We start from the raw sequence: 20,842 nt of genomic DNA on the forward strand, positions 1-20,842 counted from the left end.
TCACACCTTTACTCGTTTTTAGGGAATAAAGCACAATTACAAAACGAGGAGGCACCCTTGATACGCATAAACAAAGCTGCGCGCATGTAGCAACTGAATAAACAACACCATAAAGGCAGAGATACACTATTAACACCTCACATTTCTAGGGGGTTACTACCATAAAACAATAAAAATCCAGTTGTGTTTCTGCTAGTGGAATCTGTTATAAACTGGTAGTAAACTCGATCTAATTGCATACCGATAGCTGGAATTGTGTTGGTTTTTACGTTATTATGGTGAAATGTGTTTCCCCTTCACTGATATAAAAAACATAAAAGCAGCAAAGTTGAATTTTGTTCATCTTTGGCTCTCACTCTCCGCCGTCCCACTGTATATCGATAACATATGAAAACGACCTTGAAGATAGTGGGCGGCAGTGTTGCCAAACGAAAAAATCAAGAACCGTGTAACTCCGAGTTCGCGTAAGTCGGGGTAGCATAAGTCGGGGTATTACTGTACTCAGGTTTCCCAGTCTTGAATATTGCACCATCTTAACTATGGGCCTTTTCCACTGTTTGTGTGCAATGCACAAAATCCAGCATCCACAGGAGGTAGTGCTATACCTGTGGATGCCAGCAAAATCCTATACCCAGGTTACCCAGTCCTGGGTACTAGCAAAAAATAATTAAATAAATTTTTAAAAAAAATAAAAAATTTGCACCAGTGGACATAATACTCCATAACTACAGACTAAAATAATTCAAAAATTCCTAACATTTTGTCAAAGGAAAATCCAATACCTCAAAATAAAAAAAAAAAAGTACAGGAAGGACAGACAGGACAGGAGTGGGGAAGGGGTTACACTCTTAGTTAAGAAGCATAATAAAACATGGGTGGCCAGTGCAACATTAAGTCATTTTGGTATGACATAAGCAGTGGGAAAATGAAAATGAGAGTAGGAGTGTGATATAGGTCTAATGACTGTGATGAGTATACCAAACAACTATACAGAGAAAGAGAGTGGGGGAGTAAATCAGGACTTCTTATAATTGGGTGATTTTAACTTCCCAGATGTTGACTGGAAACTTTGAGTTGGACTCACACACTATAGCAAGACTTGTGGATTTATTGGATGATTGTTTACTACAGAAGCATGTTAGAGAGGCAACAAGAGGAAGCAATACTCTTGATCTGGTTATCAGCAATGATTCTTCATGCATTAAGAACCTGCAGGTAAAAGATCCAGTTGGTGACACTGATCACAGTGTACTTATGTGGAATTTGCTTAAAGACAACTACTATCAAGGGTAAAGCTTTTGCTTTCATAAGGGTAACTACAGTGGTTTCAAACAATTTTTAAATTCTATGTAGTGGGACCAACTGATGATGTTATCAACAGTAAATTATAAATGGAAAGCATTTAGGGAAATAATCATAGAAGCTATTAAACTTTTCATACCAACTAAGAAATACTGTTCAAGGCTTAGACCTAAATAGATGTCAGATGAACTCATGAGACTTGTGGCTGAGAAGAAAAATGCATGGGATGCATATAAATTATTAGGTGATACAGAAGCCTATGGTAGATATACTTTCCAGATGTGGAAATGTATCCCCCCATTCACAAAGGGGATCAAAAGGTGATACGAGTAATTACAGACCTCTTAGCTTAACATCTCTACCAGAGAAAATAATGGAGTCACTGGTTAAAGAAATAATGCAGGACCATCCAGACAGAAATCCAATTATTCTGCAGTCACAGCATGAATTTGTTAAGGGGCAGCTTGTTTGACCAATCTTATTGGATACTATTATGCAGTAACAAAGGAACTGGATGCAAAAAATTAAAGCATGTGTATTCTGTATGCACGAAAGATGTTTTAAACATTCTTGGCTGGGAAGAGGTTAGCAAAATCCATTTGTAGAATAGTATGATGACATCGAGACTACATCGGCACAATCATAGGGAAATATGATTGTGAATTTACAATCATACTTTCCTATGATTTCAACAATACAAATATTTGACCACAACATTTGTATTTCCGTTACACTTCTGTTACATTCCATTGTTAGGTGCTGCTGTAGATGTTTTCACATCAAAAATAATTTTGATATCATATACTTGTATTTCAGGAAGACTTTTTATACCATTGCACACAAAAGACTGCTATACAAACTGGAGCAATATGGTATTATGGGAAAGCTGCTGATATGGATAAAGTGATGGTTGAGTGGGAGAAGTTAGACATAGTGGTTATCAATGGGTGCTGCTCTTTGTGGACTAATGTTATTAGCATTAGTAAAGGCACATGATGCAGGAAAATAAGCTTATATAGCATCAGCCAAAAAAAAAAATAAAAACAAATCTTCTAATTTCACTCATCCACTCAATCCAAATGTTTGTCTAGTTCTGCCTTGAATCTATTTAAGCTATCAGCTTCTACAACGACAGATGAAAGTTTGTTCCAGCAATCTAAAGCTGGCTAAAGGCAAACTTCCACACATCTATCTTACAACTGTCTTTCCTCAGTTTGAATTTATGCCCTCTCATGTGATTATTCTGAACAAGAGGAAGAATCCCATCAGCATTGAATATGCTCAAACCATTCAAGGCTTTATGCACTTCAATCAGATCTCCTCACAGGTGCCTAGTCTCCAGACACTGTAATTTGCAGAACTTAAGCCTCTCTTGGTGAGAGGATCCCTTTATTCCCCTCACCAATCTTGTTGCCCTTCTCTGTACATGCTCAAGCAAATCGGCATCCTTCCTAAAATGAGGCCTCCAGACCTGTACGCAGTACTCAAGGCGTGGCCTGACCATTGCCTTATACAGAGGGACAATCACCTCCTTTTCCCTGCTAGCAAAATTCCTATATATCATGACAAAACCCCATGACCTGCCCTGGCAGCCTGTCTGCATTGCTCAGAAAACTTCATATCTGACTTCACAATTACTCCCAGGTCTTTTTCATTTTCTACCACCTTAAGTGTAGTACCACACAGTTGGTACGTTTCTCTCGGGTTACTTCTACCCATATGCAGTACTTTGCATTTGTCAAGGTTAAACTTCAGTTGCCAAAATTATCTAGATCCTGTTGCAGTAGCACACTGCCGTTACTGTCATTAACAACCCTGCCAACCTTTGTATCATCTGCAAACTTCGACACTAAGCCTGATATACCTTTATCAATATCATTGATAAATATACAAAAGGCTTTAGTTCTGCAAATTGCAACATCTGGAGACTAGGCATCCTGCAAAGATCTGATTGAGATGTTTATGGCCATGAATGGATTCTCAATCCATTCATGGCCGTAAACATCTCATCTCGTGAGTAGGATCAGTGTTGATGGTAATTTTCCTCTTGCTGAGACCACACGCGCGCGCACACACACACACACACACACACACACACACACACTAATGGTGGAAGTTTGCCTTATCTAGCAGGCATATTGAACATTAGAACTAACTTCCATATATTGTTGTGGAAGTGGGTAGTTTGAATAAATTCAAGGAAGAACTAAACATTTCCTTGGAGGACGGGTTCATTGATTTTTTTTTTTTTTTTTTTTTTTTTGTGATGCTCTGTTAGCTTGTCTTTTTTGCATCATTTGCCACTTCTAATAGATAAAAGATGAGATGTGTCTGCAGCAGCCTGTTTCCTGGCAAAATGCTGGTAATGAAGCCTTTTAATACGAGCTGTCGTGTGACCAATAAAGTTAGAACCTCGAAATTATAAAATAACTAATACTATTTTATAATTTTATTTTAAGTATTTAGTTTTGCCTTTTGAAATGTAACAATAGCTGTTTCTTATGCTTTCCTGCAGATGCCTGCAAGCCATTCTGATATATTCTTTGAAGATATTGATATTCCTAGATATTGGATATTCTTCCAGTAACAGTAGCTAAGGCTGTCTCTTAGAAGTCTAAAATACTAAATGAATTCACATTTAGATCCCATTTCTGAGTTCAGTGCAACTAATTTTGCCAAAGTCCAGTCATTCTGTGACAACCACATCATCTACTTGCATCTTCACCCTTTTGGGAACGTTAGCACTCCTAACTATTGTTTCAGTGTGCATGCTCCAAAAATACTTTGAATGCTTAGCATACTGTAACTGATTACTCAGGTGTGTATCAAAGCAATCTGCAGTTGGTGTAGAATCCATACTACACAAAGAAATGGATGTGACACTAGCTAATATTAGGTGGTAGACAGATGACTCTCGTCACTGTGTGTGAGTGGAGTGCCACCAGTTTGCTTGCCTTATATATATATATGTATGTTACATATATCTATGTATATTTTTTCATGTGTATGCTCTCTGTACTATGAACATGGATGTATATTTTTTCATGTGTATGCTCTCTGTACTATGAACATTGATGTATGTTTTTTCGAGGCCACTCCAAGAACATATAATGTGTTAATTTTCATATGAATTATCTTGAAATTTGTGTATTATGTGCTGCCATCTCTTATCTTTTTCAGCTAATACTAGACACAGTTTTAATAGGTAGAACCATGAAAATATCTTTCAATTTCAGCTTGGGCTTGTGCATATAAGAGTATACTGATTTTTAAAGCTTTTTTTGTTTAAAGTTTTCCATGCTGATATTCCTTGTCAGGACTCCGAAATGTGGAGTTACCTCTTTTCCGTCTCCATTTACTCAAAGTCAATTTAATGCATTTTGTTAAGCTTGTCTGCTTCCTCTGTTACTGCATAATTTGACACATTACTCATAAATTTTGACTTTCTTTCTTTGAAATTCTGTTTTCAAACTTGCCTAATAGTAAAGCAGTTTTCATTGGTGATTTCAGTGTTCAAAACTCTAGCTCTTCTCAGTTTTTCTAGTTGTATGGATGCAGCTGTTTTAGAAATTCTGAGGCTTTTGCTATTACTAATACTCTCACATAGTTTGCTCATTGACCTGCTAGATTACCAGATAATCCTAATCACATACCTAACACTCGACAACAATTCTTCAACATGCACAGTTAACTGTTGAGCCTTGTGGATTTCTAAAAATATATTTATCTCATGAACTCCCTAAAAATTTTTGTCAAGCATTCTTGAAAGAAACAAGGTTTAGCTTTAAAATTAATATAAGCATTGCTAATAAATACAAGGTTTGATCAAAAATTTTCAGTGAATATCATAAAAAACAAATTTTATTCAAAAATAATTTTTTATTAATATTCTTTATTATAACCTCCTTCTGTAACCATGCATTTATTCCATCATGCCTGCCACTGTAGCTGAGTAGTTAAGTGAAAAGGTACATAAGTATATTCAAGTGTCTGTAGTTCAAGCCTGCATGACTGCTAAATACAGCAATGTTATTCTCTCTGTTTTGTGAACTCCTTTGACCTTATGTTGTCATCCCAGAATATAAACAGAAATTTTATTTATTTACTTATTCTTTTGTGAATCTTTTTTGACACTGTCTTGTTCAATTCTGTTTCTTGAATTGACTGAAATCATTTTCTTTTCATAGCCTGTTTTAATTTTGGGAATATCTAAAGGTCACATACTTAATTGAACAAATAAGGTAGGTGCAGCATGATGGGAATGTTTTTGTTAGTCAAGAATTGCCAGGTGATGTGTGACACATAGTGCATTATCATTTGCCTTTTGCCCAAATCCTCGGTCAAAATGGCCTAACACGAACCAAATGAGAGAAAGACATCTCCTCAGCAATTACTTGAATGGTTAGTCATCAATCCATTCAAATGATGGTGCAGACCAGTGATATTTTGATCATTTCAGGATGTTGACAAGAAAGTCTTTCTTCATCTTCAAGCTAAAAAATTTCTCTTGTGAAAGATTAATTTGAAACCACTTAGAAATAGGTGTTTTTTTTGGTTTTATTTGTCACAGCATCATTTCCATAAATTGTAACAAGCATTTAATGGGTGGTTTAATGGTTTTCATGGTTGACTTTTCAAGCTTACAAGAAAATTTTAATGTTTGCACATTTTTAAATATTTGCCATTTTCAGAACACACACAAAGTGAGAAAAGCAAATGTTCATTTAAAGCAGCGTTCTGGAGACTGGCATGTAAAACAAATTATTGCTTGGTGTCTGCATGCTCAAAAGATATCATTGTAAGATGATCACAATCTTTTAGCTATTACTATACATGCAAGAATTGTAATATCACTTGCTGACTATTTTGATCAAACCATGTATGTATAATTCTAATACTGACACCTTGTATAATGCCTACAAAACTAAAGTAGGCAGTTCTTTATTCTCTGAAGAACTACCTTTTGTGTGTGTGTGTGTTTTATAGACATGCATGTGTGGTCACACACAATTAGTGAGTAACATTAAAAAAAATTACAGAAATAACAAATTCTAGTTGGGAGTACATATCACAATAATTGTTAAACAAATTAACTGCATTCTAGGTTTACATGTAATATTCTGTATATGCTTCTTTTGCTGCTTTGCTTTTATCATTCTCTTCTCTATTTTAGTATTGAAAATTATATAAAGAAGCAGTTTTACACAGGTTTACTATTTTAGGCAGGTTTACAGCCTAAAATAAAATAAAACACCACCATTGGTATTAGTAGTTTCAAATGATGTAAGAAAACAAGCATATATAAAATCACTCAAAAAAAAAAAAAAAAAAACCTTCCCAAATCACCTTTCTGACTAATAATTTTCTAGTTCTATCTTAAATTTATTCAAACTACCCACTTTTACAGCACCAGATGGAAGTCTATTTCAACAATCAACTACTCACTGACTGAAAGCAAAGCAAATTGCTGCACATCTAGCAACCATCCTTCCTCAATTTAAATTTATGCTCACTCATGTGTTGTTTGGGCAAAAGGATGTGATCAGCATTTAGCTTACTGAATCCATTCAAAACCTTAAACACCTCAATCAGATTCCTTGTAAGTGCCTACTTTCCAGACATTGCAATTTGCAGAACTGAAGTCTTTCTTAATACTCAAGATGTGGCCTAAACATTGCCTTATACAATGGGATAATCACCTGCTTATCCCTGCTGGAAAAATTCCTGTATATCATTACACAACCCCATGAGCTGTTCTGGCAGCCTATCTGCACTGTGCAGAAAACTTTGTCTGACTGCATAATTAATCTCTGGTCTTTTTTGTTCTCACAACACTCAGTATTGGATCACACAGTTGGTATGTTGTTATGGGATTACTGCTACCTAGTATCATGTTAAACTTAAATTGCCACTTCTTAGCCTATCTTTTTATATACCCTGATTACTGTTATTAACCACTCTGCCAACTGTTGTATCATCTGCAAATTTCAGACATTAAGCCTGATGCCTTCATCAATATTATTAATAAATATTGAAAACAATAATGAGCCCAGCATTTGAATCCTGGAGGGCTCCACTTTGTATAGCAGTCTTTTATGTGGGACAGTATCCAAAAGCTTTTATGAAATCTAAGTAATATAATGTCAAAATTATTTTTTGCATCCAGCTCCTTTGTTAATGCTGTAACCCACTGTATAATTTCATTCCTGTCTAGGTGGTCCAGCATTGCTTCCTTTACCTGTGGCTCCATTATTTTTCCTGAAACAGAAGTCAAGCTTACAAGCCCAGTTCTTCCCTGATACTGTAAAACTTGTAGCATCAGGGAAGAAATATGTCGGTATCTGTAAGTTTTATGTTTCACAGGCTGGTTTTTCAGTTTGCCATATTTAAAAAAAAAAAAAAACAACAGTGAAAAGCTTAAGGAAAACTTTCTTATTTTTAAGACCAGCTCACTCAACCCTTATTGAAAAAATTAAATTAAATCTTCTGTCTAGAAAAGGACTGTCTAGAAAATTTGACTAAAACCTTGTCAAATGTCTAGTGAGTAGTAAAGGCACTATATCATCACATACACATATATAAATTGGTAATTTAATGTATATTAATTATATAAATCATTAATTATATTGCATAGATTTACTATATACAGTTACATTAAATTTAATGTATGTTTTTAATAATTGGAAGAGTAATTATTTTCTAGGAAAGTGGCATTTAGGCAATGATAAGCACTCTAGAGGAGATATGCGTCATCACCCACTAAATAATGGATTTGATTATTTCTATGGATTACCTCTTTCAAATTGTAAAGACTTTGGAAGCAAAAGATCAAGTGTGGTAACATCATATGCTCCCAATTTCTATGTTTATGTAGCTACATGCTTTATTGGAGGATTATCCTTTGTTATTTTGTTTCTCTCTCAGAAACGTGTAGTACTTGCCATCTTACTGTTTTTTATTGCATGTGTAATTCCAGCATTACTGGCTGCTCTTGTGTCAAGTATCAAAATTATGAATAGTGCTATAATGAGAAATAATGAATTTGTTGAGCAGCCAATAAGACTATCTGGATTAACTCAAAGGTTTGTTCAAGAAGCAAAGGAGTTCTTGGTTAATCAGTCTAAGTCAGAGGAACCATTTCTTTTCTTTTTATCATTTGTACATGTACATACAGCATTATTTACATCACCAGATTTTGTTGGAAAAAGTAAACATGGTCACTATGGAGATAATGTTCAAGAAATGGATTGGGCAGTTGGTGAAGTTCTTATGACATTGGAACATCTTGGAATGAAAAACAATACCTTTGTCTACTTTTCTTCAGATAATGGAGGTCATGTTGAAGAGAAAGGAGCTGATGGTCAGCAAGAAGGAGGATATAATGGTATTTATAAAGGTGAGAAACCCTTTGATATTGTAAAATATTTTTGATATTTATATCCAGAATTACACTTTTAAAACTTCTTTGAAGTCCACTAAGTTACTTTATTACAAATAGTTTTTTCTTAATTGTTTATGAATCTCTTGGAATGTTCTCAGTTTTATTGATCAGTTTATTATTAGAATTTAACTCCATTTGTACTTTTATCATTAGAATGATATAAAGCTGATATGAATGATGTAAAGAGTAACCTAAAGGAGCTTTTAAGCATTCGGGGAACTGTTAATTGGGGATGGATAGGGATGGAGGCATTACAAAAATATAGGTTAATGGCATGAATCAAGGTTACACTTGTACTCCTCAAGAGCACTTATGTTTGACCTCAAAATATCATGCACAGTAAGAGACATTGAAATAGGCATGATGACGTCTATCAGTTACAGACTACAAGGGAAGATTTGTTTAAGCAGTTATTAGAGATGCATAAAAGTAGTAAAAAAATAAATAAATAACCTGTCTATACTAAGAGTGTTGCAGACAAAATAAATGAATTTGAACTTTTTGTCAGGTTAACTAATACCAATGTTGTTAGGCTAACTGAAGCATAATGCCATTCTGAAATAGTGGATGAAGATTTTCATCCCTTATCTCAGGAGAGTACCCATTATGTACTTCTGATCTGACCTAAACACACAATATAGTGTTTGGGAGAGTGACCAAAATGGATAGTGGTCATTTCTTCGTAATTGGGGGATACAACTATGTGTGTTGAAAATTGAATGCGTTATGAGAAATATTTGAGAGATTAATACTGGAACCATGAAATAATTATTTCAGTGGAGAAGTACTGCAAAAGAGATTTGATAATTGAGAGCTATTAAGTGCCCGATAATTCCTATATTCTATTATATTATAAATCAACAGGGATTACCTTTATTTTAGATATAGGAAGCTTCTTTTCCAACTCTCCTAGTCCAACTTGCTAATAATTCTTGAGGATGGCGATATCTATTTTGTAAAGCAGGTGGGACATCTTCCCCACTGTCAGAACCGTAGTGTTCAGACCGTGCGGTCTCGACAATGAGCGCTCATGACTGCTGTCTACAAACACCATACTTCTGGCAGCATGGAAACCATTACTTGGATTGGCATAAAATTAGATTTTGAAGGTAGAGTATAATCCTCCTGTCCAATTTTATTAGACCCCTAAATTTAACTCTAAAATTCCAGCTATAGGACTGAAAGAAATAATCGGTCCATATTTATTAAACAGTTTAGACCTCCAAAATCTAATTTTATGCCAATCCAAGTAATGGTTTCCATGCTGACAGAAGTATGGTGTTTGTAGACAGCAGTCATGAGCGCTCATTGTCGAGACCGCACGGTCTGAACACTACAGTTCTGACAGTGGGGAAGATGTCCCACCTGCTTTACAAAATAGATATCGCCATCCTCAAGAATTATTAGCGAGTTGGACTAGGAGAGTTGGAAAAGAAGCTTCCTATATCTAAAATAAAGGTAATCCCTGTTGATTTATAATGCAAAAGAGATGTAAATATGGATAATAAGAGAGAGATTACAGGTTTAATTGAGAGAGCGAAAAAAAAAGGCAAAGATAGTTGGACTGTCATGAGACACTAATCCATAATGACAGTTATAAGCATAGGTGTAAGAAAACTACCAATTAGTTTTAAAATGGCAAAATGATGTAAAGCTTAATATCCCATTAACTGTAAAAAAAAACCCATTTTTTTTGTTATTTATTATTTATTTTTTAGTTATTTATTTTTTTAGTTATTTAGAGATTAATAAATAACTAAAAATGAACAAATAAATAAATTAATAAATAAAAATAAAATCTCTTAGTTTTATATTTATTTCCAAATATTTATGCAGCTAACAGTTGCAAAGTTATCATTGTGCTATTATACTTTTGAAAAACAGTAAGTAAATTGCTCAACTTTCTGTCACTAAGAAGAGAAACGTCAACGATGTAACTATCATAATGGGGACTCTCCAGTTGGTTATTCAACGTATTGATTTGGACGACATGTAGGACAAATACCTGACATTCTTACCCATCTTAAAACTACTCGTACAAAAACATATGCAGCTATATAGATGTTCAAACAGGGGATTTCCAACTTTTGTACTCCAGATCTTATCTGTTGTATTCTCTATTCTCTATTGCGTAGTTCCATCTAATCTTAATCAGTAATATGGTCTTCTGCACCTCTGACTTACTAATCCAGATTCTTATCCTTGGAATACTGGCTCCTAAAATGGCTGGACAGGATCACAGGTCTACCAATTACAATCTCAAAATCTGCCTGCTTACCAATCTAAATATGCTACCATGGCACCATTTTATCTTTTCCATGAATTTTATCACATAATCAATCAATCTGTAAATGACATTTCAACAGCACTGAAAATCCCTACGTTGGTGATATGAAGAAATATGTAGCAAAGCACTGGTCCACCTCCTGCAGGTGAAAGTGGACCAGTGTTGAAACTGTCGTGAAATTACCTGGAAACTCCTGACTCTGACAGAATGTGACAGGAGAGCCCTGCAAAGAATTGTCCACTCTGAATGTAGGTTGACATTTTTGCAGCATGTACATACCCTCAGTGAGACAATTGGAGCATGTCAGAACCAGTACAGTGTGCAAGATGCTGCATGGAATGCATTACCATGGTCATTTATCTGTTATATATTTAAGGCCAGATGCTGTTTAGCTTTGTGTAAGGCCTGCTGTTCTTTGACCTTAGACCAGTGGAGAGCTATGTTTTGAAGTGATGAGTCACATGGTCAGCCATTCTAGCAATCATGTCTGGGTATGGTGGATGCCCAGAGAAAGCTACTTGTTAGGCAGTATCATTCCAGCAATGAAGTTTGGTGGAAGCAGGATGAAGCTTTGTCCTGGAACCATTGGTTTTTTTTTGGACAAAACTATGCATGCTAAGGTCTTGTAGATGTCCTGGACAATAATGCTTTACCTATGTTATGGCAGCACATTGGGAAAGGCCCTTACCTCTATCAGCAGGACAGTGTTTCATGTCATACTGCTTGCATTGTGACAAACTGGTCTGAGGATATGAGTGTTGCAAAGTTGGCCTGACTAGCTCATGGCTCTGACCTTAATCCTGTAGAGCACCTTCAGGATGAATTAGATCATTGATAGCTGAATGGTGGAAAATATCGATGGACATTTTATTAACTGGTGGAGAGAATTCCATAGAGACTATAGGCTGTCACAAAGGGTTAAAGGTTTCAGAACAGTTTTCCTGTAAATAAAGGTTATTTTTAGATATGTAGATGATTGGATATTATATTAATCATAGGGCAGTGAATGAACACACACACACACACACACACACACACACACACACACACACACACACACACACACACACACACACACACACACACACACACTTAGCCGGTTGGGTAAAGTGCCTGCCTGGCAATCCAAAGGTCTCGGGTTCGATTCCCGCCTCGGGCTTGGATCAAAGTACTGTAAAAACTTTGGGAGGTGCATTATGGCCACAGAAGCCTATGCACCAACAACTACCAAAAAAAAAAAAAAAACACACACACACTGTAATTACCTTTCATATGTATATTCAATCCCTATCATTTTGAAATAATATCCCAGTTGTGATTGTGTGCCACCTCCTCAATCTTTAATTGACTCTGCAAATTCTGACAGTATTCTTTGTACACCTTCATCATTGTCATTTTAGCCAATCTCAGTTGGAGGAAGGCGCCTCCGTAGCCAGGTGGGCAGGAGCGGCAGTGCTTAGCACACGCTTCTTGATTAGACTGGGGTTCGAGCCCATGACCACCAAATACAGAGGATGCGGAAAGGTCAGGGAATGACCACCGCATATCCCCGGAGCAATATGGCCTTAGTTGCTAATGCTCCTAAAAAAAAACCAAATAACAACAACAACTTAGTGCTCAATAACAGTTGGAGGAAGTAGGCCCTTCACCCCCCATATGAGCTATTCCAGGTTTTTCAGCCTGTGAATGCACACATGTACAGATATAATACACAATGGCACAATATGGCCTAAATTGCTAATGTGCCTAAAAACCAATAACAATGTTTGAGAAAGTTAGAAACAATTGATGCCAGAATCTAACCCTTGGGGGGGGGAGCATCATTGTGTCTGTTTAACTCTGAAGAATGTCCATTTACAACTGCTCTGTCTTCTATCTATGGATAAACATTCATTGCTCCATGAATAAACATTCATGAAGAATGTGTGAAATGCTTCTGAATATACTTTAGTGAATATTCAATGTGGCACCTAACTCTAATTAATCATTCTTTCTTCTTTGCACCTAACTCTAATTAATGAAGTCATATTAAATTAGTAGGTTAGACCAAGCAAGATTTGCTCTTTACACATCTGTAGCATAGGTTTGTAAAGATCAAATCCTGGAGGTTGAACATTCAGTATCACTGACTATAGATTGGTAATTTTTTTTATCACAGAATTCAGACTTGCAGATCTGTAGTTGCCCACTTCCCCCCCCCCCTCCACATTTGTGGATTGAAAAAATTTTGACATTTCTTTAGTCCAGGGGATTACCCCTGAATTCAGTATGCTCTCCTAATTAATCTTCATAGTTTGATGTACTAATTGTTTGCCCATTCAGTATAATTATTTGCATCTAGAGCCTTGCCCTCTTTCAGCCTCAGTTGTTTCTGCAACAGTATAATCTCAGTGTTTACAGTATAACTTATTGTACAGTATTCTTACTCACTGACACAGTACCACAGCACTGTACCAATTCTGAAGTATGCTGTCTTCTCTTTGCTGATGTAGATTTTTGCCTACATTACTAAGGCAAAGTCTGGTGATGAGTTTCATAGGCCACTTGATAGGCTCATTGTCTGGTGTAAGGATTGGGAGCTGCAACTCAATACCTAACAAGTATCACTATGTGCTTTTTCAGTGAGAAAGAGCAACTAAGTAATCTACAATTACATCAGTGGTACCCTCTTGACAGGTCATGAAGGATCTGACATTACATTCTGATTGGATGGCAGATTCTAAAAACATATTGACAGAATTGTCAAAATGCACCCAGGTTGAATAAGAGGCATTCCCATTGTCTTACTTGTATAAGAGCTCAAATTGTGTTTCATGATACAACAGGGTGTCTTCTCTGATTCCCTTGCTGCTGTCATATTCCATGTTTCTGAGAGAATCAAAAAAAAATGTGATTGTTTTCAGATTGAATGTGTTTGGGTTGATTACCACTCACTGAGGGCTGCGAACAGGCTCAATATATATTTGCAGCCTAGCCTGAATCACACCTTGAAAAAAGTGTGGACAATGTTGTACTCTGAGATCGAATAAATTTGTCTTTTTCAGGAAGTGCCAAACTCCCCTTCAAAGTGTCTTAATGCTGCTGAAGCATAATCTGTTCTGAAAACAGTATTCTGGCATTCTCTTTTGTTGGAATGCAGTTGTACTTGTGTGTGATTGAGTGAGTGTTAATTTCCTCTATGTTGTTGTTGTGTATTCAAGATTACCTTGGATATCTCATTTCACTTTTGTCATATAGTCAGAGTTACTTGCTCATGATATTATTGTTGTTATTTAATGCTTGCTCTTGTACTAAGATTTTTCTGAATGTAGAGTTAAATAAATTAAAGATCATTGCCAAGTACAGTAAGTGCTGGTTATAGTGATCACTGGTTATTAGAATCAGCTGCTTTAGAGAATCAAATTTCAGAGAACAGATTCAAATCAATAAAATGCACTACACTTTCATCATTTATTAGAATCACATCTTCGGTTATAAGAATCGGTTTTGAATGCCTCTATGATATTTTTCTAAAGCCCGTTTCTAGAGGTCACAACCATAAAACAATAAAAACAATTCACAGTTTTTGGTTTATTGGGCCTTTTTGTTCGTACAATCTATTATAAACGGGTACTTACTACAGCTTTAACAGCAGAAGAAATTGCCCAGTCTGTTACTGATAAAATGATTTCACCAAGGAGGAGGAAAATAAAGATGAACCCGAATGAATTCCAGTTACAAAACGGCAGGCTTGTGAAGCTATAGCTGTCCCAAGGAGAGCGTTGAAGAAACTGATGCAAGTAATCGTGAATATAGACTGTTATACAATATTGAAAAATCTATAAATACTTTGTAGTGATAATTTAAAGCAATCTAAAATAAGTGACTGTTTAAAATTATAACCATATTGAAAAGTGTTATGTTTAATTAATATGTATGTTAATTAAGCTATGTACATAAGTATAAATTTATTTTTATTTTGCTAACCTGTGGATAATATTCTTCCAATTTTCTTGTATCATGTAATTAGTAATAAAGCGTAAATTTGTGCTTTACATCTTTATTTTTATAGCCTGTGGATAATTTGTCAATTTTCACTTATTAGAATCACCTTTTATTAGAGTCAAAATGCAATTTGCAAACATGATAACTATAACCAGTGCTTACTGTACTTGTTCATTTCATTAACTGAGTTATCAGTGGCTCTAAGTTGTGTGATTTTGGTGTAATCTGATTTATGGTTTTCTTCTTCGTACTTACATATGAGTGAATGTCTTATTATCCTCCATTCTTAGTTTTCTTTTACTTAGGACTTCTCATAATTGCCTGTCTAATACCTTCTATAGTTCTGTTACTGATGGATGTTTTATTTGAATTGGTGTCTGACAATCCCACGCTTCCTTCTTTTATTCTCTCAAACTCATCAGCACCTCCCATTGTCCATAATGGCATCTTCCTTGCTTGGTATATTCTTAATGTAATGATCTAGATGTAGTGTTATGACTTCCAGAATAAATCCTTTAAATGTTTCATATAATTCTATATATATATATGTATTGTCTCACTGGGTAAAACCCAAGAATTAATTTAATCTGCTTTAATTTCCCCCCATTGAAGTTCAATCCATTTGACTATGAGGTCCCTTGACTATCTCATTTCAGGATATTATAGTCAATTCCTACTACTATATCCTGTACTACTGACATTCATCATGCAGTTCAGATCGTCAGTGAGAGCCAGGCCCAGGATTTTTGTACCCCTCCCTCCTCTTTGCACCCTTCGTAACATGAATAAATCATTCAATCAGTTCAGAAAACTGCATTTGTCCCGTGCATGGCTAGCCAGTACAAGATTTTCACACTTATTATAGATATATAATAAGTGTGAAATAAAAGTGTGAAAAATCATATAGATATATGATTTTTTAATTTTCACTGTCTCACACCACACAGACTTGTTGTCGTTGTGGGCTCATTCATATTCTAAGAAACCTACTCCCTCCACATGAAATCAGACTAACTATAGTAATGATTGCAAAGGACTTTAAGAATTCTTTTAATCTTAGGAGGGTTATGTTCTTAGTTAAGAAGCATATTAAATCTAAGGCAGTGCATCCAGTTGACATGGGTAGCCAGTTCAATGTTCAAATACAGTCAATTTGGTGTGATGTAAGCACTGAGAAAATTTGTAGAAGAATAAGAAAAATTTACCTCAATATAATATGTAGAACATTTCCTAATGACACTCTCCAGCAAATAAATGAATATAAAATTACACTGAATTACAATGAATATGAAATTACAATGAATATAAAATTACAATGATTACAATAATAAAATTAATAAAAAAAAAAAAAACAAGTTCAATGCAAATTTTGAAAAAAGACTTTCCTTCTTGAAGCTGACAGGGCTTTTCAACCATATGTCTTGATCACAGGAATGGAAATTATGGAGTATGTGTGAGCTGGAATCTTAAATAGAGATTATTTGTCTTCAAGCATATGTGTAAAAGACTGTGATTATGTCTTCACTCATGCATGTAAAAGACCATGAACTGGAGATTAGATATGGGTGACGAACGTTAATAGAATTCTCATGTAATTTAATTTCAATGGTTTCTGCAATTAATAGTCTAGTATAATTATGTTGGACACTAAATATTTTGGCCTCATTGAAAGCTCTAGCAAATTTCATTTCCAAGGTTTGTGGCCATGGATAAGATGCATGTCCACCACTTTCAGCCAAAGACAGAGGCAGTCCAAACAGTGGAAACACAGCTCTTCTACCCCTGAAAAGAAAGCCAAATCGATTCCTTCTGCAGGCATTGGTTTTTTGGGATGCTGATGGAGTGTTGCTAGAATGGATTACCTTCAGAAAGGCCAGACAGTGACGGGCTTATTATGCAGACCTTGTGAGGCATTTGTGTGAAAAGGATCAAAACAAATGCTGAGGAAAACTCAACAAAGGAGTTTTGTTTTACCATAACTTCACTCCTGCTCACAAGCTTGTCATTACCATGGATGCACTGCATGAGGGCAGCTTTGAAATTTTGACCATCCCCTAACCAGATCTAGCACCATTGAACCTTCACCTGTTTCCTAATTTGAAAAAATACATGGTTGGTATCCATTTTCCCACTAACAATGACATCATTGCTGCAGTGGTTGCATTCCTGGAGGCTCAAGAGAAACTTTCTTTGCAGCTGGAATCAATGCATTGCAGCATCAATGGCAAAGGTGTATTTACTCCAAAGGGGACTATGTTAAAAAGTAACATATTACCAGACTCCTAAAATAAACCCTTTGTATTCAGACCACAAACTTTTTAAATGCCCCTCATATAAGGCAATTGTAAGACTGCATTTGGAATGCTGTGTCCAAGTATAGAGACCTCATTCGAAAAAAGACATTGAGTTTCTTGAAAGGATCCAAAGGCAGGCAACTTGTATGGTGAGATTAGCAAAAGGACAATCATGTGTAAAAAGACTTCAATATATGTGGGCTACAGAGTTTGAAAACTAGGCACCTTAGAGGGGTTCCGACTGAGATTTATAAGGCTCTCAAAGGGATTAGTAGAGTAAAATGAATGATGGCGGAATTTTCATTGTTATAAAGAATTCCAGGACTAGGGGCCATAAATTTCAAATTACTGGGGATGAGATTTAAGCTACATTATAGGAAGTTTTCTTTTAACCAGCAAGTTTTTGATTACTGGAACAAGTTGCTTCTGCAGGTGGTTGAGGCTGACAGGTTGAAGAAATTCAAAGGTCAACTGGATAATTATCTATGTGAAGAGGGAAGCATATAATTTTCATTTTCTTTTCTACTTTTTACTTTTTTTTGGTGGTGTAGCAAAAGACTGTGGCTTCCTTTCATTACATGGCTAATCAGTGGAGGATTTCCGCACAAGGTGCACGCCTGGGGCCTCTTAAATCGAGGGGCCTCATCTCAGGTCTTAAAAAAAAAAAAAAGTTTCATTTTAAATTTTTACACTCATCTTTATTACCGTTACTGAATAAAACTATAATTTAAGTTGAGAAGTTAGTAAACTCTTATGCGAATATCCCTACATATATGAAATATCTATGCGAACTAAGTAAATCTGAAGTAGAATACATGTTATCATTAATGCTTAAATTAAACACTTTAAGTTTTTTCTTTTCCTAGTGGAGGTAATTCCATGAGTGAAGAAACCTGTGACGATATTGCTCAAGAAACGATATTAGATTTGTTTGTGGAGGCAGTTCAAAACTATTCGCAACTAATTGGGAACCAATAAGCAAGCACAGTAGTCTTTTAAAGCCTCTGAAATCACTACTGTGCTGGCTCACATGCAACGGAGCATCATCTTTTTTAATAGCTTTCGGAACTAACATTTCACTCACGAATCTGTTACAAATTACTGGAGTTTGGTGTGGTTGGTGTTTTAGTGTAGGAGTATTTTTTTGTTATCAAGTAAGTATCTGTAATATCTTATGTATTTATCAAAACTGAATTGTTTGATGATGTGTGACATTTATAGCAAGTATATTGGGAATTAATTTTTTAATTCCCAATTAATAAAATATGTATGAAAGAATTGCGCAACCAAAATGATTTAAACCACAACACCAAATCTAGAGCATGTGCTATAGTAAAAACGTGCGCGTAGAATGCACACTGTAGTGGTACCGAAAATATTTAGAGAGGGGCCTCAAAATTGAATTGTGCCTGGGGCCTCTCAAGTGCTAAATCTGGCACAGTGGCTAATACTAATTAATGGACTACTGGGATCACTTATTTTCTGTCTGATAGATGCAGTAGACTTTCTCTCACTTATTTTCAACACCTTGTTGAAAATAAGTGAGAGAGAGAGAGAGATTATGATTGCACCTTTTGAAAGGCTTAATAGGACACATTGCCTATAGTATACTTTCAGTTTTATTTCAATTATTTTTTTATAATCATAATTATAATAAATTATGATAATGTTGAATGCACCATCCTTCCCATATGCAAGCATAAAAGTGTTTGCCATGTTAGTGTATACCACTGAGTTACTTACTTTACTTTATCCCTGCTGTTTGTCATGGTTAGGAGTTAGCAACATGGATGAAACACTTCCACTTAGTATGGTTGGCACAGTCTGTTGGAATGAGCCCTAGTTCCTGCATATCTTGCCACACTCTGCTGTCGATTGTCATCTTCGGCCTGCCTCTCCTCCTTCAACCTGGAATTTGGCAGCTAAACTCATTCTTGGTAATGTGGGTAAACTCTGGACACTAGACATGCCTCCACCATCTAAGTCTGTTCTCCCTAATCTTCAAGTCAATGGATGCAGTTTTCATCTCCTGTCTCACATCTTCATTCTGCCTTCTATCTCTCAGGGTTATACCCAAATTACACCTTAGCATTCTCATTTCTGCTGAAATAAATTCTTTTCTTCTGACAGTCCAGCACTCCAAGCCCTCCAAGCCATATAACATACATGGCCTTACCACCTGTTTGTAAATTAAGTGTATACTTGTGTATAAGTGTAAATATTAGTTATGTGCATTTAAATAACTGCAAAGATAAAAATCTGAGTATTGTAGTGACCACATATTTTTGGAAATATGGCAGCTGGAAAAACAGTATATCACATCTGGGAATGACTGGTGGTGCCACTACTGCAGTCAAAATTGAATTCTAATAAAATTAATACATATAGTTTGAGTTATCTTAATTCTGAATCATCCTGTGCTAAAATATTTTTTTATATAAGATGCGGGTGCCTCCGTGGGCAGGAGTGGCAGTGCGTAGCACACGCTTCTTGATTAGACCGGGGTTCGAGCCCGTGATCACCAAATACGGAGGATGCAGAAAGGTCAGGGAATGACCACCGCATATCCTCGGAGCAATATGGCCTTCGTTGCTAATTCTCCTAAAAACTAAACAACAACAACAACATATAAGATGCGCTTTTTTTTCCAAAAAAATGCCTTGAAAAATCATCCTGCATCCTATATGTGGAAGTGAGCCCTCCCTCATTGGCATCGGGGTGAGCGGGCAGGTTGTATTTCATTGTTCAGTCAGAATATTTTCATTTCTGAAGGATAATGGGACACCTAGGGTACTTTTGGAATTGCAGAGTTGTTTGGAATCAGTTCCAAGAAGTTCTGAAAGCCAAGGAACACAGGAAAAGCCTTAGAAGGCGATGGAAGCTTCAAGATTCTTCTCCAGGTTTCTTAATAGTTCACCAATCCTTTAAAAGGTGGCACGACCGGCAGGCACACTGATTGCACAGCTGATCACATCTTTAGGATGAGCTTTTTTCTACTATACACATTAGAATAAATATTAAATGCCTAAATACACTAAAACTTTTTTCCTTAATTTTCCTTTCTAAAATGGGGGTGTGTCTTATATGCTGTCAAATACTGTAAGTGCCATCTTGTTTTGTTTTCTTTCTCATTCTGTTATTATTGTGTTTTGTTGATTGGAGGAGTTTAATTTTTATCTGTTAACTGAGAGCAACTTTGTTTTTTTCTGTTCATTATTCAGTTTATTTCCAGATGCTTCAGTTTCATGACTTGTTCAGATAATAATTTCATTTTTTTATTTTTTTTTTCACGTTTAAACTTCTGTCTGGCTGTTTTGGTTCTTTTTAATGTCTGCTTACTACCTTTTCTTGTTTTTTCTTTAAAGATTTCCTTCCTTTGGCTTTATTTAGTTTAGTGAGCATAAAACTAGTTGAAGTGTTGACTAACTACCCATGTATGATTTCTGAATATCCTTCAAATGCCCAGCCAGCTTTTTTCTGCCCTCTTTGTTATCCTTCCTGTAATTCTGTATCTTATTCCATTTTTCATGTTGT

At 35.7% G+C, this 20,842-nt stretch overlaps 1 protein-coding gene across 1 annotated transcript in view; it reads left to right on the forward strand.

Annotated features, from left to right (window-relative positions):
* Window positions 1-20,842, forward strand: part of LOC150076916 (steryl-sulfatase-like) — a 54,139-nt gene that overhangs the window by 21,073 nt on the left and 12,224 nt on the right. Inside the window, exon 3 of the mRNA XM_090385732.1 lies at window positions 8,006-8,698. Coding sequence (XP_090241858.1) covers window positions 8,006-8,698 — 693 coding nt within the window. The remainder of the gene's footprint in view (window positions 1-8,005; window positions 8,699-20,842) is intronic.

Source organism: Mastigoproctus giganteus, chromosome 12 (genome assembly GCF_048544385.1).
Source record: "Mastigoproctus giganteus isolate SK-2022 chromosome 12, ASM4854438v1, whole genome shotgun sequence".
NCBI classification, from domain to species: Eukaryota; Metazoa; Arthropoda; class Arachnida; order Uropygi; family Thelyphonidae; genus Mastigoproctus; species Mastigoproctus giganteus.